Source organism: Myotis brandtii, unplaced genomic scaffold, assembly GCF_000412655.1.
Source record: "Myotis brandtii unplaced genomic scaffold, ASM41265v1 scaffold686, whole genome shotgun sequence".
NCBI lineage: Eukaryota > Metazoa > Chordata > Mammalia > Chiroptera > Vespertilionidae > Myotis > Myotis brandtii.
The window spans coordinates 3,970,887-3,998,008 of record NW_005370683.1 but is presented as its reverse complement, the minus strand read 5'-3'; the positions used below and the strand labels follow the sequence as shown (position 1 = coordinate 3,998,008).

The 27,122-nt window shown below is 38.9% G+C and overlaps 1 protein-coding gene across 1 annotated transcript in view; it reads left to right on the top strand.

Moving 5' to 3' along the window:
* ADAMTS20 (ADAM metallopeptidase with thrombospondin type 1 motif, 20) overlaps positions 1–27,122 on the top strand; it is a gene marked incomplete at its 5' end in the record, with an annotated part of 169,537 nt that overhangs the window by 28,265 nt on the left and 114,150 nt on the right. The window contains 3 exons of the mRNA XM_005881718.2: positions 15,922–16,175; positions 24,823–24,906; positions 25,807–25,931. Of these exons, the coding sequence (XP_005881780.1) occupies positions 15,922–16,175; positions 24,823–24,906; positions 25,807–25,931 (463 nt within the window). The remainder of the gene's footprint in view (positions 1–15,921; positions 16,176–24,822; positions 24,907–25,806; positions 25,932–27,122) is intronic.

Genomic DNA, 27,122 nt, shown 5'->3' with positions numbered 1-27,122 from the left:
ACACCCCCTTCAGGGTGGGGGTCCCCACTGGGGTGCCTGGCCAGCCTGGATGAGGGGCTGATGGCTGTTTGCAGCTGGTCACACCCCCTTCAGGGTGGGGGTCCCCACTGGGGTGCCTGGCCAGTCTGGGTGAGGGGCTGAGGGCCGTTTTCAGGCTGGCGGGCGACTGAAGCTCCCAGCCTCTTTTTTTTAAATTCTGGGATTTATTTACCTTCTATGGCTATCTCTGGAGCTGAGAGCCAGCTTTAGCTCTGAGGCTTGGCTCCAGCTCTGAGACCTCGGCTGCTGAAAGCAGTATATGCGTTTGTTTGGATTCTATAATTGAAATACTGTTTCAGCTCCAGCTCCGAGGCTGGCCGGCTGAAAGCAGGTTTCTGGGGATTGTTTAGCTTCTATATTTGCAACATTGTTTCTTAGACTGCAGCTCAGAGGCTGGCAGCGGCAGGCGGGGAACCTTGGCTTGCTCCTTCACTGGAGCAAGCAAGCCTCCTGTTCACTTCAGCTGCCTGGCTGCCGGCCGCCATCTAATTTACATATCGCCCTGATTAGGCAATGGGAAGGGTAGCGAAGTTACGGTTAATTACCATGTTTCTCTATTATTAGATAGGATTGCTATTCTAAAGTGCATGAGTAGTTTATTTTCTTAAGGAGCTATTTTTCAGTCTTATTGTATTATTAATGTTCTTAAGTTAAATTTTGTCCCAAACTAAAGAAAAATCTTAAATTTTCTTAAGATTTGACCTATTAAGGTTTTGAGATTGTGAATCCTCTGGTATTAGAACTACCTTATAGCCCTCTGGCTGGTTTGGTTCAGTGGATAAAGCATCATTCCTTGGACTGAAGGGTCTTGAGTTTGATTCCCAGTCAAGGACACATACCTCAGTTGCAGGCTTGAGCCCCGGCCCTTGCTATGTCTCTCTCACATCGATGTTTATCTAAAATAACCAAAATAACAACAAAAAAAGCCTCATATATATTATGAAAAACTTTATACTTTTTAAAGCACTCTTCATAGTCATAGCTCATTGATCCCTATAGTAAGTCTGTGAGATACAATCATTCTCAAGTTACAGATGTTTTCTGTGAGGGGAAGAAACCCAGGGATGGTGTGACAGTTGTTTGTTCCATGCATACAGGTTTATCTTATTAGCTGACCTATTTTGCCAGTTGCACTGTTTGACATGATAATGAAATGGTATAGTATTTCTGTAATAATGTACCCCAAAGAGAAAAATCAGTATTTTGTATATGTTCCTTACTTTGTGTTGTCATTCTGTCATTGGCAAGCCCTAGCTTTGGAGTCCTATTTTATTTATGATTATACTAGGGTGCCTCGGCCTGGCCTGTGGGGATCAGTGGACCTCCGTGCCACCACAGCCCAGCCTTAACCCACCAGCTCATTGGGCTCCAGCCAGCTGTTCACATCGACTGCATGGCACGAAGTAGTGCGTGAAACGGCAGGCAGTGAGGGAGGAGCCCGAGCCCAGGCTAGGCGCTGCTCCTGCTCATCCTGGCCCCTCTATACCTGCCACTATAGGGGGAGTGTCTGTAGGAGAGGCTCATGCCGCCGCAGCTGCACTTGCCAACTGTGAGCCCAGTGTCTGGCACCCGTCTGTCACCTGAGCGGCACTCCCTCTGTGGGAGCTCACTGACCACCAGGGGACAGCTCCTGCGTTGAGCGTGTGCCCCCTGGTGGTCAGTGCACGTCATAGCTACTGGCCAGTCAGCCGGTCGCTGGTTGCTTAGGCTTTTATATATATAGATTATCTGGTTCTATTTATAATGAGGTTGATGATTCCAACATTGGGAGACTGGGCCAATGAGAAAGCGAACCAAAATGCAGGAACCAAAAGTATGTTTATCTAATCAGGTGCATTTAAAAAATACATAACATGGTAGGTATGTTGCCTTACATTTTAGGTGTGGTAACAACATTCCTTTCTAGGAGGAGGACCTGTCTACTCTGAAGAATTAATGTTTTTAAAAATCTTCTATTCTTTATACTAGGATTGTAATTTTTCAAACTACATCATTAAATTGGAGAGTGTTTCGTGGGTAGAAATAATGATTCATTCTTTTTAAGTTTTGAAGGCAAGTTTTTTTTAATATCTCTGTGCTAGATTGGAGCTGAATAGGAGAGAATTATGAATCTGGAAGAATAGGAGAAGCTATACCATAGTTATAACCCCTAATTGAAGAATAAGCTATGATGTGTCTGAATACAGTGGTGTCAAACCACTGTCATATTTGTTCCGATTTGATTGTCTCTCACTGTAGAATTAGAACTCATTTGTTGCTGGGAAATTTTTTTTTTTCTGTGCATGTCAACTTGTTCTGGTTCATGTATTTATTAAGTCTGCTTTTGAGGTGGGCCTAGGCCGACTTCCAGGAGGCAGGTGACACTGTTGGGATCGTGCTGGCAGCCCTGGTTCGTCGGTGCCTGGCCCGTTCTCTGGAGATTGGACCTACAGGACTACTGAGGGAGGGAATGGCTGCACTGGGCTGGTGGGTCGCCAGGACGGGTCCATCAGCTGAGCGGCGCTCCCGCTGTGGGAGTGCACTGACCACCAGGAAGCAGCTTCTGTGTTGAGCGTCTGCCCCCTGGTGGTCAGTGTGTGTCATAGTGATTGGTCATTTGGTCGTTTAGGCTTTTAAATATATAGATTGCATTTTTAAATTATTACTTCTACATACAGATGCAGGGATTTTTCTTATATTGAACTTATGTTCAACTTTGCTCACATATTCTAATAGTTTATCTGTTGATACTTCTGGATTTTGTATGTGAACATCATGTAGACAGTTATTTTTTCCCTTCCAATCTTTCAATCTTTTATTTATTTTTCTTTATTGCACTGGCTAAGATTTCTAAAACAACATTGAATGAAAATGGCAATAATGAAAATTCTTACCTCATCACGAATTGTAAAAGAAAAGCTTTCAACCTTTTCTGATATGAACAATGTCTGTTGGTTTTTCTTAGGTGCCCTTTAGATGATTAAGGAAGTTCCCCTAAATTGCTGGGATAATAATTTTTATTATGAATGGATATGGAATTTTATCAAAACCCTTTTCCTCTGCATATACTGAGGCGAACATGTATTTTTCCCTTTGTTCAGCCAATTGATTTTCACATGGCAAGTCCACCTTCGGTTCTCACTATTTGTATATCAATGTTTATGAGTGAATTTGGTTTAAATTTTTCCCTGGTTGTATAGGAAAAGAGCAAAGAAAATTATTGCCTATTGGAAGAGACTGATTAAAATAATGGGCCAGAGTATATGGGCTGCATAAGGATGTTATTTTTTCTTTTATACACTCAATAGTCTTTTAGATTTACTCATCAGGTAAAGGACAGAAGTGAAAAATAACTCAATATATTTATGGGGAGCAATAAAATGTGAAACTTTCTATCTAAGGTATTACATCATTAATCAGCCTTATAGCTCATTTTACAGTTTTCCTCTGGCTGGTCTAGCAAACACAACTTAATTGCAAATGCTTAGTGAAGTAAATGTTAATCTCTGGCTCCCTCCTGCTTAGCCATGTGATGCTTTCCTCCTGAAGAGGAAGCAAAGATTTTAATTATTTGCAATTAGAATCTGATTCAGTATTGCAGCATTCAAAAGCAGCCCTATTTAAAGACATGGAGACAGACTGGGCTGCTCTCACAATGAGTGCACATGCCAGGGAAAACTGCACAAGGATGACGATGGTCCATATTCCTCACTTGGGGAACATCATTGCTGCGGGAGTGAGAGTCGGGCCCATTGCCAGGTCAGGTGACAGACACACTATTTGATGGGGAGAACATCCAGGCCTCTGGATCTCCCCCGAGCAGGCTGCTTCTTTGGGCTTTTCTTCCTTGGAAGGGAGCCAGACCTCTGAAGGGGAAAACTCCCTCAGCCTGACCTGTGAGTCTGTAGTCCGCAACTTCTTTTGTATAGACACAAATGTGCCTGGATGTTAGATGAACATGGTGTTAAGATCGACAAAAACGTTCTTTTAAGAGGTGGTGTTTTATTCTGTGATGTAGTAGCATAAAATCAAATAACAAAATGCCCACTTGAAAATAAGAGTTCAATCTATCACTGATCTTAGAGTTTGATTTCCCCCCCCACTTTTGTCAAAAACTAAAAAATAGTGGCTTTAATAAAAGCTGACAAAAGCAATGTGGACAAAAACTGATTCCATAATAAAGATATAAGTGCTACTAAGATAACATAGTATTTTTATTTTTAACATTTTATATTCATTTAGCGAGAGCTTTTAATTAGAACTAAGCTTTTCAATGTTAAATTTATTTTGGAAAATACCTTTTTCTTATTTTTAAAAATCTTTTAATCAGTTATTAATAGTTAGAAGAGTATTTCACATGAGAATTCTATTTTCAATCAAAAGCTGTTTTAGGAATTGCAGAGCCCGGAGGAGTCAATTATAATGGCTGGAGTAACATTAGAATAAAGAGTGAGTTAGAGTCTAAGCTTAGATTACATTTTAGATTTTTATGAGTTATAACTTAGTTTTAAAAATATTCAATAAAAATAACAGAAGTTATCGTTAATAACATAATAGCAAATGCTCATACTGATTTCAACAAGTTACTTCATGTGGAAAAATAGTCTTATACCAAAACTTGAATTGATAAAGCAAATAGAGAGATTATAATATTTGTAAATTCCCACTTCAAACTGACTTTGCATTTTGAGGGTGCTTAGTACTTAAAAGGACGTCAAAGCATTTTGGGAATGATTCCACAAACATGAGGCAGATTGTCAGATAATGTGGGAACTCTTCTAGCCCAGGAGCAACCTTGTGAAAGTCTGGAGAACAAAGGGTTATATTTTCTGTTAAGTCATAGTAAGTGGATATATTCTAGAAATGGACTGCCCTGAAGGCTCATCGAAAATCTATATATACAAAACCCTAAGCCAGGGGTCCTCAAACTTTTTAAACAGGGGGCCAGTTCACTGTCCCTCAGACCGTTGGAGGGCCGGACTATAGTTTAAAAAAAAAACTATGAACAAATTCCTATGCACACTGCACATATCTTATTTTGAAGTAAAAAAACAAAACGGGAACAAATACAATATTTGTATTTGCATGTGGCCCGCGGGCCGTAGTTTGAGGACCCCTGCCCTAAGCGATCAGTCAACTATTCGACCAGTCGACCATTTGGTTGCTATGAAGTGTACTGACCACCAGGGGGAAGATGCTCAATGCAGGAGCTGCCCCCAGGTGGTCAGTGCGCTCCCACAGAGGGAATGCTGCTCAGTTGACTGACAGGCGCCAGATGCTGGGCTCATGGCTGGCGAGTGCAGCGGGGCCAGGATGAGCAGGAGCGGTGCAGCGCCTGGCTCGGGCTCCTCCCCGGTTGCCTGCTGCTTCATGCACTACTACATCCCTCGGGGGATGTCGGACTGCCAGTTTTGGCTAGATTCCTTCAGGCTAGGATCAGGCCAAAACAGGCAGTCCGACCTGAGGGGTCCCGGATTTCGAGAGGGCGCAGGCCAGGCTGAGGGATCCCATTGGTGCACGAATCTGTGCACTGGGCCTCTAGTAACAAGATAAGATAGGTAGGTAGAGTCTTGTACTGTTGTCAGTTTTAATAACGTTACGCTATATTCTAACTTCAGCCACACACACTTGCAAAATAAGCTCACTAGAAGTGCTAAGCATGAATTCTGAATAACTGATTTTTCTTTAAAGAATGAATTTACCTCATAAGATTTTCAAACATCTTTTCAAGAAGTACTAGAGTGGGAGTTGGGAGTATCACATTGTTATATGTACAATTGTTCATCTGAAGCATCCTAACTTTTATTATTTGGATAGTTTGTCTTAGTCTCATTTTGCTTAGAATTTCTAACAAAGGATGGGATTTGAAGATGTGGAAAGCACTTTGCAAAGTGCAAAGTGATACACAGTTCCCCTTCCATACTCTTCCAGTGGAGAGGTTGGTAAGCCAAAAGCTGGAAAGAGACAGCTAGTGAATATTCCTTCTCACCTAAGTAAGAAATGTTAACAGTTTATTAATGAATGTGTGCTTATTTTCAACTCATGATCTGAGCAAGAATACTTGATTCAGCTTATTAGGCAAATCTCTCTTACATATCTTTAGAGCAATCCCCATGGGTTGGATTCTTGAGAATGTGGAAGAAAGGGTATTTACTCTGTAATACTTGACCAGTGTGCTCTTTGCCCTTTTAGCACACTTTGCAAAAGGAACTAGAATTTCTTATTGGATGTAGGATTAATGGGAGTAATTTGGGAGGTTTCCAGTGCCCTCTTTTTTCTTTTTTCTTTTAAGGCCATTAGAGTGATAGGACAGTAGCAGATTTTTCTCAAGTCTGTGCATCGTAGAGCTAAATGTATTTATATCCATGGACAACAGTGTGGTGATTGCCGGGGGGAGGTGATTGGGGGAGGTGGAGGAGGATATGGGGGTGGGAAATAGTGATGGATGGAAACTTGACTTGGGGTGGTGAACAAACAATACAGTGTATACATGATGTGTCGTAGAGTTGTGCACCTGAAACCCGTATAATTTTGTAACCAGTGTCATCCCAATTTTTTAAAAAAGGGGCGGGGGGGGGGGGAGAAATAGAAAAAAATGTGCAAGGGAAAAAATAAATGGATTTATATGCAAATCTTGACTCAGCTCTATATTTCTGTAATGCAAGGAGAACTAGACCCATATTTTCATGAATATGAGTAGCTAGTTCCTCTTTTAGTTTTGGAGGAGGCAGCATTTTCCATTATGAGCCCGCTTACTAAATTCTTCACATTCTACATGTATTACCACATATGACCTTTAGAAGAGTCATGCAATGTGGGATTCAGATGTAATAACTGATATTGAGGAAATCTGAATTCATTTCTTTGTTATGCCACTTAGTTGGTGGCTGATGAAATTTCATGTAACGGGTGTCACGTCTGTTTCAAAATCTGCACTGTAATAGTGACTGATTCAGGGATGCAATAAGGACTAATGATGTAATGATTCTTTTATGTTGTTTCAAGTTTCAGCTGACCACAGGCAAGTCCACAATCTTCTGCACAATTGGTAGCAGTAGGTGCAGTTCTAATTATTTACTTGTAAATGTCTTTAACATGAAGACATTTTATAAGCTCTGTGCCACAATTCTGTAAGAGAGGACTATAGATTTTCAGAAGTTTCATCATAGAATACTGTTGTTTTAAAAACTTAATAGGTTCCAAATTATATTTTACTAGAGGCCAGGTGCATGAAAATTCATGCACTGGAGGGGTAGTCCCTCAGCCCGGCCTGCCCCCTCTCAGAGTCCAGGAGCCCTCAGGGATGGGAGGCGACTGGCGATCAGGGGAAGGCGATGCCCCCATCACACCTCTGCTGCTGCCACTGCCGGCAGCGCAGTCCTCAGCTGGCCCTGGTTACCTGTGCCTCGAGTGGCCCTGGGCGGCTGGGGAGCCGATATCCTAGGCTTGCCTGCGCCTGGGGGTGGGCCCGGCCTTGCTGCACGCCTGCTGCGCTGGTGGGGCTGAGGGGACTGGGCGCCACCATCTTGTGGCTGTGGGTGCTGCCATCTTTGAGGACATGACAGTAAATTAGCATATTCCCTCCTTATTGGCTGTGGGTGTCGCCATCTTTGAGGGCGGGGCAGCAATTAGCATATTCTCTCCTTATTGGCTGTGGGCGCCGCCATCTTTGTGATGGTGTGAGGGTCAATTAGCATATTCCCTCTTTATTAGATAGGATTATGTGACCATGGGCAGTTTATTTAACCTTCCTGTTCCTCATTTTCTTTGTGTACAAGATGAAGATAATAGTATCTACCTTATAGAGTTGTTAATAGTAAAGGAGATAACTTAAATGAAGTGTACCAGTACTTGGTACATAGCAAGCACTCATTAAGTACTGTGTTTGTTATTGGCAATAGTAGTATTAGTAACAAAATTCAATGTGGCAACATAGGTCATATAATAAACACAAAAAACAGTTTAAATCATAAGAAAACATAAGTTAGATTTCACAGTATATCTGATATGATTGTTCTTTACTTCAAAGCACACCCAGTTCTTTGAGTTGGGAGTCTTGTTGGGCACTTAACAAGTGGTTTGAAATGTTGATAATCTAGAACAGGGGTGTGGAATATCTGGTCCATAGGCTGTATAAGGCCCGAAAAATCATTTGGTCTAGCATGGCCAAAGCATTAAGGATGCGTTAATTAAATGTTTGACCAAATATAGCAGGCAAATTTTTAAGTCAATAATTTTGTATGGCCCACAAATGATGTTATAAATATCCAAGTGGCCCTTGGCAGAGAAAAGTTTCCCCACCCCTGGTCTAGAATATGCTTCATTTGATTTAATGCCCTCATGATAATAATGGTGGTTACATGCTATTGGCCAGGTATAAAATCTGTCTTCTCATCTGGTCAAATGCAGAGTATTAGTATCAATTCTGGCCTCTGTACCAGATGCAAAATTAGAGTGAATTTCCTATTTGAGATCAGGAAAATCCAAGGCAACTTCTTCATCTTTGGATTGCTGTGGTTGTACATTACAATTAGTATTACACTTACCTTAAAGTTCTGGTCTGATAAACCTTCCTTTGCCTTGTTCCTCAGTATATTCCTTTCTTTCATCTTCCTTTCTTCCTTTTTCCCATCTCCCAACTTTTCATCATCCTTTCTTTCTTCCTCTTAATCCTTTTTGCTCCTTTTCATGAACATTTATTGAGCACTTACTAGGGCAGAACACATTGTCCAACAGTGCTCTCAGTCTTTAGAGGGTTTATAGCTTGATGGTAGTGGTGGTGATGAGCATGTTTAGTGGTGAGCTGGTGGTGATCAGGGGTTTGAACTTCATCTTATGGGCAATGAGAATCCATGGACGTGAAGGTGAGATAAAAGATTTATTCTTAAAAATGAATCTTTTATGGACATAAATGTAGGATGAACAGGAGGGATAAGAGATTGAAGATGGTGAGACTATTTGGGAGACTTCATGTCTAATTTTGCATTCATGATTCTAATAATAGGTGAAAAAGACCTGAATGAATTTAGAGGCAAGGGCATTGTTGACAACAGGTGCAATACTAGGGATGTTTTGAAGGAGAAATGGAAAAACTTGGTGACCATATACAAAGGGTAAAGAAGAACCCCATGGTAGTATACTGTGTAGTATGAGTTATGGATATTAGGAGATTATTGCTCATAGTTGTAGAAATTAGGGAAACTGGGAATAGGAGAAGAAAATGATAGATTGAGTTCTGTCAATTTTGAGTATGAGGTGCTGGTAGGATTTTTAAGTGGAATTACGGGTTTCTAATTCTGTAACTTTTTTTTTCCGACAAAGCAGGGATTCCCTTTTTATATTTTCTCCCATCTATAAAGTAGATATGTTAATGATAATTTCTTCCCATGATGGTGAGAAATGAATGAAGGGATGCAGGAGAAAACTGTTTAATAGTTACCTACATCTAAAATAAGTAACCAGTTATGTTAGGTATTCATATTCTCATTAAATCCCTAAGCCATAAGCACAGAGATAGTTAGATTTATATTGTAAGTTCTAATGTCGATTCTAGCCCAGTTCCAGGCCACTGACAGAGAATTAAGGCCAAGTTTAGAGTACCACTCTGTGACAGAATACAATTAAGAGCCTCATTTCATGCATTGTAATTCTCAAAGTTGGCACAGGATACTATTGTAGCTTAAAGAAATTTGTTCAAGCATGCCAATCAGATTCTTGGTCTAGGAGAGTGGCTGATAGCTGTTTCATGTTAATGGTATGGTATGCTAGACGCGTGTTCATCCAAGAGCCCATCGGCAATGAGACAAGGAGATCATGCCAGAATGTAAATCAAAATACTGCCCTCATTATCAAGAAAGTCTTGCTATGGAAGGATTGTCGACTGAACTTAATGGTACATTGAGTAAATCACTTTTGAACAGCATATGTAGAGGAGCACAAATTCCCAAAACTAAAATGATCAGAATGTCCAATTTATTTTTTTTCTTAAATAAATGCAGAGGTATTTTTAAATTCTATTGAATGACTTGTATTACTGCATTTTTCCCCCCTAAGGTGTGGGACATTTAAGTAGAATTACATGTTTCTAATTACATTATTGTTTAACAATTTTTAGTAGTTTATATTCTTATGGATTATTGACTTTTAACAATCTCCTTGCATTTCAGAATACAGTATGCTATAATAAGGACTGTATTCACTGATTATTGTTGTATGATATTCATGATTTGTTTTGGTCTAAATTAGTTTTGGTTTATTTGACACTTGTTATTAATAAATGACAAGAAATCATTTTAGCATTTGACTTGATGGAACATAAATAGACAACCATTGCATACAGATGATGTCATTGAATTATCAAATGAGCTTTGAATATGCTCATTTATTTAGGGTATTTGGAAAGGTCACTTCAGCATTTGTTACTCTGCTTAAGTATAAACATAAAAAAGGTAATGAGATTAAATGTGTAGCTTGTAAAATAGTTATAGATGCTGTTTTAAAAATATTATAATTAAAAATTACAGTAATAAAACAAGTTCATTTCAATGATTTAAAGGGTCCTGAAAAAAAAGTTTGATAGTTGTTGTTTTTTAAACATCCTCACTCTAGGATGTTTTTCATTGATTCTAGAGAGAGAAGATGTGAGAGTGGGAGGGAGAGAGAGAGAGAGAGAGAGAGAGACAGACAGACACACCTGGGAACTGAATCTGTAACCTGTGTATCTGACTGGGAATTGAACCCGAGACCCTTCAGTGCATGAGACAGTGCTTCAACCAACTGAGCCACACCAGCTAGGGCAATAGTTTGATAGTTTTGCCATCCCCCTCTTCAGTTACACCTGTCTAATACAGCCAAAAACCTTTGAGGTGTGTGCTTCCTTAACTTTTTGGCTCATTATAGAAAATGTTATAAATATATGTTTGTATATTTTGTGAAAATTTTTACAAAAATAGGATAATACTATACATATTGCTTACATTCTTAATTTAAAAACATCATGGATATCCTTCCTTATCAAAACATACAGACCTAATTTATTTTTAATTTTAGATTTTAAACTACATAAAATACGTTGTATTTATTTTTATCACTTTTTTACACATTAGAGTGACAAGAGTCATACTGTTTTGTGTTGAAGTATGAAATTAGTTTTCTTCTAAATGTAATTAAACAAAGAGTTGTATAGCATATTCTTATTTCATTTGCCATAGAGATTAAACTCTTGAGATCTGTATGGTTAACATTGTAATTGGTGTTAAATTATGGTTCTTTCATTTTTCCTTTTAACTTTCATCATCAAACTGTCTTTTCATGGCTAAGACCACTGACTCTGGTGCAAGGCCCCCAGGATGTGAATCCCAGATGTGCTACTTATTAATTAATATATTGTTGGATTTTTCCAGCCCAATTCTATAAAACTTTTGTTTTTTTGGAAGGCAAACTTACGCCATTCACCTTCATTACAAAAAATGATTCCATTTATTTCAGCTCCATTAATGATCAATTGTGTTTTGTGAGTTCCTTCATTTCTATATGTTGTAGATTGCTCATCTATAAAATGGAATTAACAATAGTACTGATGTTATACAAATGAGTGAATGTAAGTAAGTTTACCAGAAATGTACTTGGCTTACAGTAAGCAGTATGTGTTGGGTGTTATTTATATTAATGATGCCCCAAGTTTATTTCTTTTTTCCCTATTTCTTTACTTTTGCTGATTTTTTTGTTAAAATCATCTTCTCCCACCCCCTTAAAATGGGAAGATCTACTGGGTATCTCTGTATTTCTTTGGTAATATGCTTATTTTGAGTTATAAAGGGTGTCCCAAAATTCACGCAAGAAGTAATTTTGATAGAAAACACAGGTTTATAATTAAAAATTGTAAATTTTTATTGATTCATAAAGTATACAGTATAGGGTTATGTATGGAATAGCATATCAGGTAAACTGGATTATCATTTCTTGATAGCGAGCACCATTAACTGTTATTGCCTGAGCAGCCACATTTTTGAAGAAGAATGGTCCGATGATGCCTCCATCCCAAAATCTGCACCAAACAGTGACATGTTGTGGATGCATTTGTTTCTCAACAATCACTCATGGATTTTCTGAACCCCAAATGCGACAATTTTGTCGATTAACCAAGCCATCAAGATGAAAATGAGCCTCATCGAAATTCAGCCACATTTATGCAAAACGGTCATGGAAAATTTCAACAAAAGAGTGCATATGTGCCAGCAAAGCTGTGGAGGCCATTTACCTGATATGCTATTCCATACATAACCCTATACTGTATACTTTATGAATCAATAAAAATTTACAATTTTTAATTATAAACCTGTGTTTTCTATCAAAATTACTTCTTGCGTGAATTTTGGGACACCCTTTATATGCACACTTATAATTATTACAATTTAAAAGTAAACAATAACTATATCTCTTTTGCACTAGGCTATGTGGCCTATGTTCTCTCCTCCCCCACTGACATTTTTCAAAGTGAATATGCTAATTTTCATTGTTACCAGTAGTGTATGAGAAGTTCAAGTGCCCCCATTATATTATCATGCCTTGTTTTTGTCAATATTTTTTAATTTTAGCAATTTAAGTGGGTATATAATCATATTTTACTGTTTTAATTTACATTTTTCTGAATATCAGTCCTTTTTCCATTATTTTATATATTTATTGCCTTTAAATTTTATCTTTTCTGAAGTATTCAAGTCTTATTTTTATTTTCTTACTGATTTGTAATTATCATATAATCTGTACATACGCTCTTCGTTGTTTTTATATATTTTTTTAAATACCTTCTCCTACTCCAATAATGGTGTTTTTTGTTGAACACAAATTTGGTCTTAATTTAGTGAAATGAATAGTCTTTATAGTTTGTGTTTGTTGTGTCCTAAGGAATCCCTTTCTTTTAAACCAAGATCATGAAGATATTCTGTTACACCTTCTAAAAACCTCATGAAACAAGTTTTGTAATGTTTCATTCTTTTAAAGAGTATTTGAAAGAATACTGCTTTTTAAATGTTTAGAGGTATTTGGTGAAGCACTTTGAGATAGGATTTTTTTTTTTTTAGGAATAATTGATTAGGGTTCAGTTTTTTAAAAAGCTGTGTAGGTATTTAAGCTTTCTAATTCTTCTTTTAAAAATCCTCACCCAAGGATATGTTTTATTGATCTTAGAGAAAATAATGGAGGGGGAGGGAAAGGGAATGGGGTTAAGTTCCCTTCTTCCTGAAAATGCTGAGATTTGTATTCATACTCCTGAGATCTTCTCCAGGGTCCAATAATTGGTCATGGATGTTTTAGTGGTTAAATCACCTCAGGAGAAAAGGATGGTAGAACTAAGTTTTAGGACTACACATTTCATTTGCCAAATTTCTAGTCTCCCACTGAGATATATTTTTAAATCCAAGAGCAAAGTAATACTAAAAGGCAGGGTGATTTTAGGAATTAGAAAAAGAGGTTCAACTGTGGAAACAATGTTTAAGAACTTTAGTTTCTTTCTTACAGCCATAGGATTCCTGCTTTAAAATGAAACAAATTATTTCTATATGAAAATATCTAATCTAATAAAAGACAAACATGCAAATTGACCGTACCATCGCTATGCCTTAAGCCACACCCACCAGCCAATCAGAGCGACTATATGCAAATTAACCCAACCAAGATGGCAGCCGGCAGCCACAGAGCTGGAGCGAGCAGGAGGCTTGGTTGTTCCAGTGATGGAGGAAGCCAAGCTTCCCGCCTGCCGCGGCTGGCTCTGAGCTCCACTGAAGGCAACAAAGTTTCAATTATAGAAGGTAAATAAATTTCAGAATAAAAACAAAAAAGAAAAAAAGGAGAGGCTGGGAGCTTCCATCACTGGGGGGCTTGGCCAGCCTGAAAATGGCCCTCAGCCCCTCACCCAGACTGGCCGGAGAGACTGGGAGCTTCAGTTGCAGGCTTGGCCTGCCTGAAAACAGCCCTCAGCCCCTTATCCAGACGGGCCAGGCACCCCAGTGGGGACCCCCACCCTGAAGGGGGTGCGGGCAGCCTGAAAACAGCCATCAGCCCCTCATCCAGGCTGGCCAGGCACCCCAGTGGGGACCCCCACCCTGAAGGGGATGTGACCAGCCTGCAAACACCCATCAGTCCCTCACTCAGGCTCGCCAGGCACCCCAGCGGGACCCCCACCTGTGCACAAGGCCTCTATCCTATATAGTAAAAGGGTAATATGCAAACTGACCCTAACAGCAGAAAGACTGGGAATGACTGGTCACTATGACACACACTGACCACCAGGGGGCAGACGTTCAATGCAGGAGCTGCCCCCTGGTGGTCAGTGCGCTCCAACAGGGGGAGCTCTGCTCAGCCACAATCCTGGCTGACGGCTGCCAGTACAGCGATGGAGGTGGGAGCCTCTCCCGCCTCCTCAGCAGCCCTAAGGATGTCAGACTGCAGCTTATGCCTGCTCCCCGCTGGCAAGTGGATATCCCCCGAGGGCTCCCGGGCTGCCAGAGGGATGTCTGATTGCCAGATTAGGCCAAATCCACCGGGGAGCAGGCCTAAGCCAGCAGGTGGTCATCCCCTGAGGGCTCCCAGACTGTGAGAGGGCACAGGCCAGGCTGAGGGACCCCCCCAGTGTACCAATTTTTGTGCACCGGGCCTCTAGTAGTCTTATATTTACGTCCGTATGGTCTTATATTTATTTCCAATTCTTATAGAAAAACTAAGTCTTGATTGGTTTGTTCATTATTTGGTTTATGAAGTATCTAGGACCTTTTGTTTCTTCTTACCTGATTTCTTTGGCTCATTTTTCTGTCCAAAATCCTTCACCAAACAAGTGTTAGTAAATTAGCAGAGGAAAATAAGAAAGGAGAGGTGAGTACAGGAACAAATTGAAGAAGGAAAATAGGACAAGCACCCGTTCTGCCTATGACTTTTTTCATTAGCACAAATAATCAAGAATTAGAAATGGCTTCTATAAATGCATAGGACTTAAAAATGGTTGCTATAATCTCCAGTGTTCAATAATTTAAATGCTCTATTTATATAAGTAAATATAAAGTAATCAGGTATTTTATATAATCAAGTTTTATAAAATTTATGTCAACATTTGATTTTCTGGTTTTGAAAAGCTATCTATTGTTATGTGGGTTGATTTTCTATTATATTTGGTGCTTTTAACATATTGTATCACAAAAGTTTGTTTTATTCTGTATTTTATGTCATTTTATCCTACAGAGTGTGATTGTCGTGTTGTGAGATTTAATGCCATCGGTAAATTGAGGGCCCATTTACCTACTGAGAAACACATAGGGACTCCCTGATTTACTTTTATTTTTTATCCCGTGGTTAATATTTTTAAAAATATTTATTAATTAAATTGATTGGGGTGACATTGGTCAGTATGAACATATAGGTTTCAGGTGTGGGTTTCTATGTTACAAGATCTGTATATTGCACTGTGTACCCATCACCCAAAATCAAATCTCCTGTCACCTTATATTAAACCTCCCCCACCCCCCTTCCCGCTGGCTACCACCACACTGCTGTTTGTGTTCACGAATATCCCACATATGAGTGAAATCATATAGTTCTTAGCTTTTTCTGACTGAGTTAGTTCACTTAGCATAATGTTCTCAAAATGTTTTTGAATACTCGTAGCTTTAGATAAGTTTAAATAACACAGTCAAGTTTTCGTAGTGCAATCTATGAAAATATAAACATTTTTTACTGTGAGTAGTAATGCTCATAATGCTGTAGAACATTGTTTTAAATAGTAAGTTATGTCCTTTTATTGTTTCACGTTGGAAGCAGATGTGTAAGTATTACATATTTTTTGACTATTTTATTTTGCACCATATTTTAGTTGCATAACTTAATGACTGCACATTATATTCTTTTTCCCCCCAGAAAGTCAAATAAAGAAAACCACTTTACCTTTTCATAACAACAGCAACATGAATGAAGATCTTAACATGGAAGTAGTTTTAGGACACCCTTCAAAAAATGTGTCAGTGGAAAATGAAAAAAGTCAATTACATTCCAGGAAAAAACGGTTTTTATCATATCCAAGATACGTGGAGGTTATGGTGACAGCTGACGCTAAAATGGTTCATCATCACGGGCCGAATTTGCAGCACTATGTACTGACTCTGATATCAATTGTAAGTAAACTGAAGTCTTTTCTGTTTCCTAAAATGTTTGACGTAATATTTTCTCACATTTGATTTTTAAAGTTTTCCTAAACAAATTGTACCTAGGTTTAAGGAAAAGATAATTAGTTAAATTTAGTTTATTTGTATAGCAAGTATCCCATTCTTTTAATTGGATGGCTTTCTAAAACATATAAAATTCTCTGAAGCTACTAGTACTTATAGAAAATGCTTGATTTACTTTATCACATGAATGGCTTCTGCCCCCTAGTGACCGGGAAGATCTTTTGCCCTTGAAATTGGAATTTTAAAAATTTTACTCTATTTTTAAAAAGAGGAGAGGGTATGTTATTTTTACTACTGACACATTGGCCAAATCAGAAATTAGAATACATGACATTTTAAAAAGGTAGGCTATTACTAATAGAGCGGCTTTAGCAAATTTGAGATGTAAGACCACGGTAGCTATAAGAATCCTGTATCTAATGTCAATACCTCTGTTGTGCTGTGGTGGTGCCCAAATTCTAATACCAGTGAAGATACCATTTCTGTGTCAGTGGCATCACTCTGTATCATACATATGTACACACCTCCCTGGTCACAGCTGCTCTCTCTCTCTCTCTCTCTCTCTCTCTCTATATATATATATATACACATATATGTATATATATGCACATATCCACTGTTTAAGACATTTTTAGGTTTAGGCCTGCTATTTTGGAGTAATTATTAAAAGCACCCCCTTTTCATGCACTTGAGTATCCTGGTTTAGTTGATGACTTATATGGTCCCTTATTTATACAGATTCAGGGTATTTGAACATATCTCATAGCTGGAAATACCTTTATTCACATACAGGAAATTTAGGCCCATTTGGTTAAAAAAGATTTGTCCAGAACATATTTGTAGGCCATTGTCAATTTCTCTTTGCTAGAAATATCCAATTAAGTTCATTTTGACTTAAAGATCATAAGACCCAGTTATTTTTCTTACATATAACATTTTATCTTAAATTCTTATAAGTGCTAAGTATAGATGGTCTATGTTGCCTAAACACAATATCTGGTACAAAATGGGCACTCAATAAAAAATTATTGAAAAAAACATGAATGAATAGGTAATTAAAATAATGCACACCCCCCACCCCCCACAATGCATCTCTTTATATATTAAAAGCTAAGTGATCGACTGTATGACCATACAACCAACTGGCCGGCCAGTACAGAAGGGGGCGCACTGGCAATTTAAAAATAAACATTGACTTGCACATGTGCAATACATATAAAGTTCTCACTGGCACCAATCACATGTGTGTGTTTCGATCTGTCATTGTCAATCATGAATATGGTTGTTTTTGTTGACATTCAACATGAACCACATAGCAATTTATTCATCGACTGTCCGACCGACTGGCTGGTACATATATGATGTGCACTGGCAATCTATATATATAAAAGGCTAATATGCTAAGTGTTCGACTGTCTGACTGGTCACTATGATGCGCACTGACCACCAGGGGGCAGACACTCAATGCAGGAGCTGCCGTGATGCTCACTGGCCATTTACAGAGAAATGGCACTGCGGACCTGGTGCCAACAAAACAACACTTAGCTTCCCCCAAGGGGGACACAAGCCCTGCCACCACCCCAGAGCGACTCCCACCAAATCGCAGCCAACACTGCCAAGACCCCATGACACAAAATGAGGCCCACAGTCCAGGCCAGCCTGGAAACGGTGGCTGTGGGTGCTGGGTAATGACCTCAAGTAGCAATGCCCGGCTTCCTCTCCCTAGCCACAGGCCATTTAACCATAAATGGCACCGCGGACCTGGCACCCACAAAGTGACACTCAGCTTCCCCCAAGTGGGATATAGGCCATGTCACCACCCCAGAGCAACACCCCACCAAATTGCAGCCGACGCTGCCAAGACCCCATGGCGCAAAATGTGGCCCCCAGCCCAGAAACAGTGGTTGTGGGCGCCAGGTAATGATGTCACGTAGCAATACTCTGCTTCCTCTCCCTGGCAACTACCCTGCTTGGAGTTTCTTCAGCCCAAGAACACGACTTGCTTTATATCCAGGTGGAAACATTTTACACTTTAACCAAATGTCTGTGAAGAATTTTCCCATGCCTCATCTCCTTTTATCCTCACAGAAGTCCTGGAGTAGGTAGATAGGAGACTTGCTGGAATCCTGTTTTCTTTTCATTAGCTGGAAAAGGGAGATTTAGAAAGCTTAGGAACTTGACCCAACTGAAAATAAGTAAGAAATGGTGGACCTTGAAAATGACTTCAGGTTTTGTTACTGCGCAGAATATAGCCAAACACTACTGCAGTTAAATATTTTACCCTTTGTTCTCCCTGTGTGATCTACAATAATAATCTGCTTCGTGTTGATATTTACTGCTGTATTGCTAACAATTACCTGAAAGAGAAGTTGGGGTGCTTCACTGGGCTGGAAAAAGTTTAGCTACATCAGAAAGCAGATCTAATTAAGCAAGTTTATTCTGTATGTGTGTGTGTGTGTGTGTGTGTGTGTGTGTGTGACATATAAGGCTCTCTCTGGCACCAATTGCACATGTGTGTTTCGATCTGTCATTGTCGGTTGTAAATTTGGTTGACGCTTCTATTATAGAGAAAGGGCAAATAGCAATACTAAAATATTTCTTATAATTAATTTTCTTTCAATGTTCACGAATTTGTGCACTGGGCTAGTAGTTTAAAAATAAATGTTGACTCGCGCATGAGCGATACATATGAAGCTCTTGCTGGTGCCAATCGCATGCGTGTTTTAATTTTATAATACTACTAGAGGCCTGGTACACGGATTTGTTCACTGGTGGAGTCCCTCGGTCTGTCTTGTGCTCTCTTGCAATCCGGGACCCCTTGGGAGATGTCAGAGATACAGTTTTGGCCCAATTTCCACAGGCCAGGCTGAGGGACCCCACCGGTGCACGAATCTGTGCACCGGGCCTCTAGTATGCATATAAGATCTTTGGTTAATCTCTTCCCATCCTCCCGCCTTCCCACCTCCCTCTGAGATTCATCAGTCTGTTCCATGTTTCCATGCCTGTGCGTTGAGCATCTTCCCCCTGGTGGTCATTGTGCATCATAGCTACCGGTTGGTCAGCTGGTTGCTTAGGCTTTTATATACCAGTATATAGATATTATATATACTATTTTGACGTAATCTTTTGCAGTAATGGAATTACCACATGAATCTTTCTTCTAATTAATTTCCTTTCAGTGTGCATGAATCCATGCACTGGGCCACTAGTGTGACATTATAATAGAAAAAAGAGATGATTCAAAATGATTTTCTGAAATTTATATAATACAGACATCTACTTTTTTTGCTTAATTGAATTTAATTTTTAAAATGACAACAGAACTATACATAAAATTTTATCCTGATGACATTTGTTTTTACTTCTGAATCTGAAGTAATTATCTAGATATGTAATTATCTAGGTGTATAATTATCTAAATGTGGGTGTGGCATGTTCATTATGAAGGGTTCTAATGAGAAAAGTGACATGGAAGATATCAATCGATATGTAGAAAATTGCATCAATTATATGGAACACTGTGGGATAAACTTTGCCATTTTAAATGTTTAAAGGAAATTATAATCATTAGGAAAATTAGGGAGGAGGTAGTGATACTGAAGGAAAATACTAGATTTTGTAAAAACAGCAGGTTTTGAAGCGTGTTAAATGACATATAACTCCAGTATCAGTGCTTTGGAAATGCTAACTAGAAGGAGTATACAAACACAAGAGTAATTTGGGAATAGCTATATGCAGTTTTGGTGATAATGCCATATTCTAAAAGGTTTATTATCTGTATTCTTAAAAAATATATGTTTTATTGATTTAGAAAGAGAGGAAGGAAGGAAGGAGAGAGAGAGGGAGAGAGAGAGAGAGAGAGAGAGAGAGAGAGAGAGAGATCAATCGGCTGCCTCCTGCACGCCCCCCACTGGGGATCAAGTGGCAACCCGGGCATGTGCCCTGAACGAAGACCTTTTGATGCATGGGGCAACCCTCAACCAACTTAGCCATACGGGCCAGGGCTTATTATCTGTATTTTACATTAAAAATCAATTAATATAATCACTGTTTAGAAGATATTGTGGCATCCCTTGAGGTAATTGAAGTTGTCCATGGCTGAAGTTGTCCATGGGAGTTTTTACTTTTCATTATTTTCTTAATCCTCACCCCAAAACATGCTTTTATTGATTTTAAAGAGATAGGAAGAGGGAGAAAGAGAGAGAGAGAGAAACATCAATGTGAGAGGGAAACATCAATTGGTTGCCTCCCACATATACCCAAACTCTGGATCGAGCCCGCCACCTGTGTATGTGTCCTGATTGGGAATTGAACCCACTTGCAGGATGACACTCCAACCAACTGAGCTATACTGGCCAGGGCATCTATGGGAGTTTTAAAGCCAGAGTTTACCAAGGGCAAAAGCAGACCTTTTGACTTCATGGAAAATATATCTGCTTCTGCGATTGCTTGAAGCAACAGACCAATGCATGCACAGGTCATTTCCTAGAGTTTTAGTCCCATTAGGAGGGAAGCCAATGACAATTGGAGACAAGATGTTGTAGACAAGGTCAGCTGGTTTGTATCAAGCTTTCATTCACAGGGGCATAGATACTGCATCAGGATTGAGGAAGAGGGCAGCATTCCAAATATGGATGGGGTAGCAGAAAAAGTTTAGGAGGGTAAGTCTCTCTTTTGAGATAGTTTGAGTTTTTTATATGCTTTTATTTCCTCCTCAGAGGTCAAATTTCAGGTGACTTCTAAATTACCTGGGTTTAGTGTTGTTGTTTCTTCTCTTTCATTGAAATAATGTTCAGTAAGGATACAAGAAAGTCAGCAGACTTTAGGGCTTTGCACATACATGGTTCTTTTATTTATGGGATCACATAAATATTTGTAGATGTAAACAAGTAAAGGTGAAAGTAAACTTGGAGAAAAAGTGACACTTGTTTTTCCTGGGACTTTCTTAGTTGTAGTGTTAAAAGTCTTATGTCCCTGGGAACCCCTCAGTCCTGGGCAAACTGGGACAGTTGGTAAACTATGGAGAGATTGCAAAATGTAGTCCAACTTGTTATATCTCCACTTGTGAAGTCCATTTCCAAAATTGCTCTAGAGCAGCGGTTCTCATCCTGTGGGTCACAACCCCTTTGGGGGTCGAACGACCCTTTCACAGGGGTCGCCTAAATACATCCTGCATATCAGATATTTACATTACGATCATAACAGTAGCAAAATTACAGTTATGAAGTAGCAACGAAAATAATTTTATGGTTGGGGGTCACCACAACATGAGGAACTGTATTAAAGGGTCGCGGCATTAGGAAGGTTGGGAACCACTGCTCTAGAGAGTTCAGAGAGATGTTGTCTCCACCTAAGTGTCCCCAGAATGAGGCAGGGGCCGATTCAAGTTTTACATATTTTGTCCTAATTTATAAGAAGACATTAACTGACTGAATTTATTCAAACATACTCAGGATATTGGTAATGTTCTTGGTCATAGTAATTTAGGGGAAAAAACACACAAAAGAAAATGTGATTTAAACTTGGAATATGATTGAGAACCATTTAAAATTCAAAGTGATGAAAAAGAGTAGTTGTGTGTTGAGCTCCATGTATAATGAGGAAATTGCCGAATACTTTCAGCATTGAGCTAATGGATTATAATTTAAAGAGATTATCTATCCTTACCCATCCTGCACACAGTCAAGAATAGTGCTATCTTGAAGTTTTTCTTTGCTTTCAACAATTTAACAAAATGTCTGAGAGCAGTGATATAGGAATAATCTGTGTGATTTTATTCACTTTTTAGAATGGTGTACTCATGTTGTAAAAATAAGTTAGTGATCTCTAAGGGTTTTGGAATTAACATTAAAATTAGCTGGGAAGAGCACAATTGTGGTGTATAGTATATCTAATGAAATAAGTGGTTTAAATGAGCAGAGATATTCAATTATTTGCTATTCCAAAGTTCCTATCCTTATAGAATTTAGGTGACATTATCACATTAAAATGGCATTTACATATGCATTATTAAATCACCCAAGTATGTATAAACTAAGGCAACTACTTTCTTCAACAGATTGATTTTGATATTCAATGACTTACTATTTAACAAACCTTGAAAACATTTATGTCAGAAGCCTCCATACTCCATTGTGCTTACAAAGGATTGACTTTACAATATTCACCTTATTATAGATTTGATGTAAATTGAAGGAGCATCATGTGATATTCAGGAATCAACCCTACTTATTAGAACATTGTTACTGTTATTTAGAGTCATTTATCAGCTAAAACCCCTCACTTGCTCGATCCCCGGTCCTGGTCAGGATAGGTGCCAGAGGCAACCAATACTGTCAGAACACTGGGAATATGTTTTCACATTCCACCCAGGAGGCTGGTCACCTTTCAATAAAGATGCAGCATGTGTTTCCTTCTGAAACTGAAAAATTTTTATGGTTATATATTTTATAGCTAATATTCTAACATCCAGATTGTCATTTGTAGTCAACATATTTGGGGCAATGAGTAGAGAAAGAAGCCATTTCGGTACTTCAGAGTCTTCAGCTCTGTTCTCTGGAGTACTGCGAATGGAAGATTCCCTGTGACATAGAAGTCTTCACAATCATTTTATTTTTAGGTGGGGATGGGAGAGGGAGGAAGCCTTTGTGCATACCTTTGAGGTGCACTGTTTACCTAGCAATTTGACTTATAAAAGCATCTACTTTTAAACTTACAGAATTAAAGCATAGCTCTGAAGTCACAAATATGGGTCTACTCTACTATCTATACTAGATATATTTTTATTTATTTTTTAAATTAAATCTTTATTGTTGAAAGTATTACATATGTCCATCTTTTCCCCCCATTGACCTCTTCTAGCCCGCTCTGTCCCCGGGCCTTCACCACCCTATTGTCTGTGTCCACAGGTTATGCATATATGTCTACAAGTCCTTTGGTTGATCTCTTCCCACCCACCTACCCTCCCCACCTTCACTCTGAGGTTTGACAGTCTGTTCAATTCTTCTATGTCTTTGGATCTATTTTGTTCATCAGTTTTTGTTCATTAGATTCCACATGAGTGAGACCATGTGGTACTTGTCTTTCTCTGACTGGCTTACTTTGCTATATTTTTAATAATTGCATGTAAAAATGAACATTTATCAATTCAGCTATAGATTTCCATAGCTCCCATTTTAAAGGGAGCAATACTGCAGGGTTAACAGACCTCCTTGAAAACACCAACCATCTGATTGGCCCCATCATAACGTGCTCTCAAACCCACTGGGGTAACCACCACTCTTGCCAAAAAATGCCACCCCTCAAAGCCAAAGGTCTCACTTCAGGGAGAGAAGACAAACCTGTGTTTGTGGCTGGAGCACTAAAACAGTAGGAAAGGTGCTGGAATGCGTAAGTCCATGCTGAGCTCACACTGTTGGCGTCTCTGGAGATGCTTTGGCTCTTGTTCAGGTAGCGCTCCGTGTGGCATTGGAAGCCGCAGAAGCAGTTAGGTTATTCATTGTGCTGATGGAGTGAGGGCTCCACTACCTGTACTTCTAGCAAATTGTATTCTCCACAAGATCAGTGACCATGTCTTTTAGCCAACAAAGCCAGGAGTAGATGCTGAATATTTATTAAATAATGGAGGGAAGTAGTACTTCTGAAGCAACTGCTACCTTGGTTTGGGCAGTGGTCCTGGAGACGGTGATCCAGGTGTCAGAAGCAATTTTTATTGCACAGGAGGTCCAGGTCCATAGAGTTATGTCATTAAAGGAATACAAAGCAGAGGCATAGGCCATGGAAGACACTCCTACTGCAGTGGTAACCTCTATGATGGCTCCAAGGAGAGGATATGAATTAGTGAATTGGATAGCACCTTGATTGTGAATCACAAACTGAGCCCATGCAGAGTGCATCATAGGCTGTGTTCTTCAGTTTTGAATAATTAGAACCAGATTGTGACCCATAACCTCTCCTATGGCTCTTTATATGATTCTGGATAAATCAATCTCCATGGATTCCAGTAGTGCTAATCACTAAAAATCATAAGCTCAGAATTGGAAATATTCAACCATGGCAGAAGAAGTCAGGTAAAAGAATAGGTGAAACTTACATATTTATTATGAAGTATCATGGCACTTAGATTGTGGATTGTGACACAGAATGAAGTGAATTTCTTCCTGAATCATCCAGAACAGTATTTTCCAAGCTCTGACACATGTTCAAATCTTGTTAAAATTCAGATTTTTGACTCATTAGTCCAGGGTGGGGCCTGAGGTTTTGTATTTCTTATTCTCTCTAAGTGATATGGATGCTGCTGATTCAGGGACCAATCTCAGTAGCAAGGATTAGGATACTGGATCTCAAAGTTGGCTTCACATTGGAATCATTAAAAATAAATGCTGAGGAATTTTATGAGATATTGATAACTGAGTCTCATCCCTGGAGATTCTGACTTAGTTGTTAAGGGGTGTGGCTGAGTGTCAGAATTTGTGAAAAGCTCCCAATATGCAGCTAAGTTGGAGAATTGATGCTCTTGGATTGGTTTCAGTTTACTTTTGAAAAGAAATATTCATTTTAGACATTTAATACTGCATATCTTTTTTCCTTGCAGGTTGCAGCAATCTACAAGGACTCAAGTATTGGAAATCTTATAAACATAGTTATTGTAAAATTAATTGTAATTCATAATGAACAGGTAAGAAACAATTCTAAACTTAGTAATCTTAGTTCTAGTAGGCCCCTAACATAAATATATATAGATTATGAAACTTATTAGAAATGAGATAGTTTAACAATTTATGTTTTAAAAACTTATTTGGAGTGAGATTAACTTTTCCTGTTGTGATGGAAATAAAATGTAATAATAGAGGGAATAAGAAAAGTTAATAAACAAAAAATTTAAGCTTAAAAGCAACCATGTATTCACTTTTATAAACCTACTAGAGGCCGGGTGCATGGGATTCGTACACTGGTGGCGGGGGTGGCCCCGGGCGGATCTGCTCGCTGTGGGAGCACCATTCATCCTGGTCAGCCAAGCAGTGCTCCCACTGTGGGAACACAGTGACCACCAGGGGACAGCTTCTGTGTTGAGCGCCTGACCTCTGGTGGTCAGTGCACGTCATAGCGACTGGTTGACTGGTCGTTCTGCCGGTAGGTCGCTGGGCTTTTACTATAGAGGATAGGATTTTTGAAGGATTTAGAATATGGTAGTTTTTAGAAGGTAATGTTTTGATCCTAAATACTGGATGTTATATTGAGAAGGTCTAATTAGATTCTGCTTTGATCACACTATTTTAAGTATTGTCAACATATGTTTGAATACCAGGGAAAGATACTGCTACTTCATTTGCCTATTAGGTCTAATTAGATTCTGCTTTGATCACACTATTTTAAATATTGTCAACATATGTTTGAATACCAGGAAAAGATACTGTTACTTCATTTGCCTATTCCTCAGGCCGACGGTCTATCCACTGAGCCAAACCGGTCGGGGCTAAAATGTTTTTTGATATATTGCATGGATGCTGACAGGCTTTGAGGGAAAAGAGGCCATGAATATTTTGCGTAATACTAGTTTGCATATTCTTTTGCACAGGAAGGACCAGTCATCAGTTTTAATGCAGCTACAACATTACGTAACTTTTGTTTGTGGCAACAAACTCAGAATGTTCTTGATGATGCTCACCCTTCCCACCACGATACTGCTGTTCTTATCACAAGGTACAGTTTCAGAAATATAACACTTCTAACTGCAATTGCTTATCCTTTTTCTCCTGCATGCTCAATGATACTTCTTGTTATCTTAATTCTTTATCAATGATACACAGCGGTATCCTATGAGAACTTGTTGAACGAAAGCATTCTTCTCTTCTTTCAGACTAGTACATGAGGTTATTCCTTAGGAAATTAACAATGTTAGGTTATTAAGCAATGGTATGACCTAAACAAAATAATTACCTTATTCTCTTAGTGGCAGAAGAAGAGAATTAGGAAAATGTAGAAATTAATTTAGGGCACTGAGAACAGGTTTAGTTCATTTCCCACTTGACCTTTCAGTCACTTGGAAAGGAGAGCTTTTGAATTTATTTGCTTGTCCAATCAAAGTGATCCTTTTACTTAAAAAAAATCCGTTCCTTGTTTTGATGCTCAGTGCATGTCTTAATTTCTAGGCTGTTTTTGCTGGGGTGTTTCTCAAACTTATTTACTTCTGTGGAAAACAGCTTCTGTTATTATAAAGTGATGATCCATTTTCAAGCTTCTGCTATTATAAAGTGATGATCCATTTTCAAGCACCACTACCCATTTTTAATTCACACCTTTGTTTCAGCAACTCTGATGCCACCAGAATATTTACATCCCAGGTCTGTTGGGTGTTTTTTGTTGGTTGGTTGTTCAAAAGAAAGAAATCTCTCATTTGAGGGTCAGATTTGTAGAAACCTCACCTTTTAGAACCCTAAGATGTACTAGTAATTGGAGACATATAGTCCATGTGCTTTATGTCTTTGCAAAACTAAAGCAGAATTAACTTAATTTTATACACAGTAGGCTATTATCAGTTTATCGTTCTGCCCAGGATTATAGTTTAGAGGCCAAGCAACAAAGACTGTAGATAATGTCTTAAACATGGCAGGGAGAAAGGGCTATAAGAGAAGACCATAAGGAAAGCGATAAGGGAACTTTTCAGTTAAATGGCTAGGGACTAAGTAAGGTCACATCTGAGAAGATTATTATTTTGTAGCAGAGAATAAGTGCTGAGGCTCATAATGACATTGAGACATCAAGGAAAGAGTGAATTATCTTCACTAATAAAAGAGAAAGATGAAAATTGACTGTACCTATGTGACGCTCACCAGCCAATCAGGAGTGAGTATGTAAATTAACCCAACAAAGATGGCAGGTTAATTTGCATAT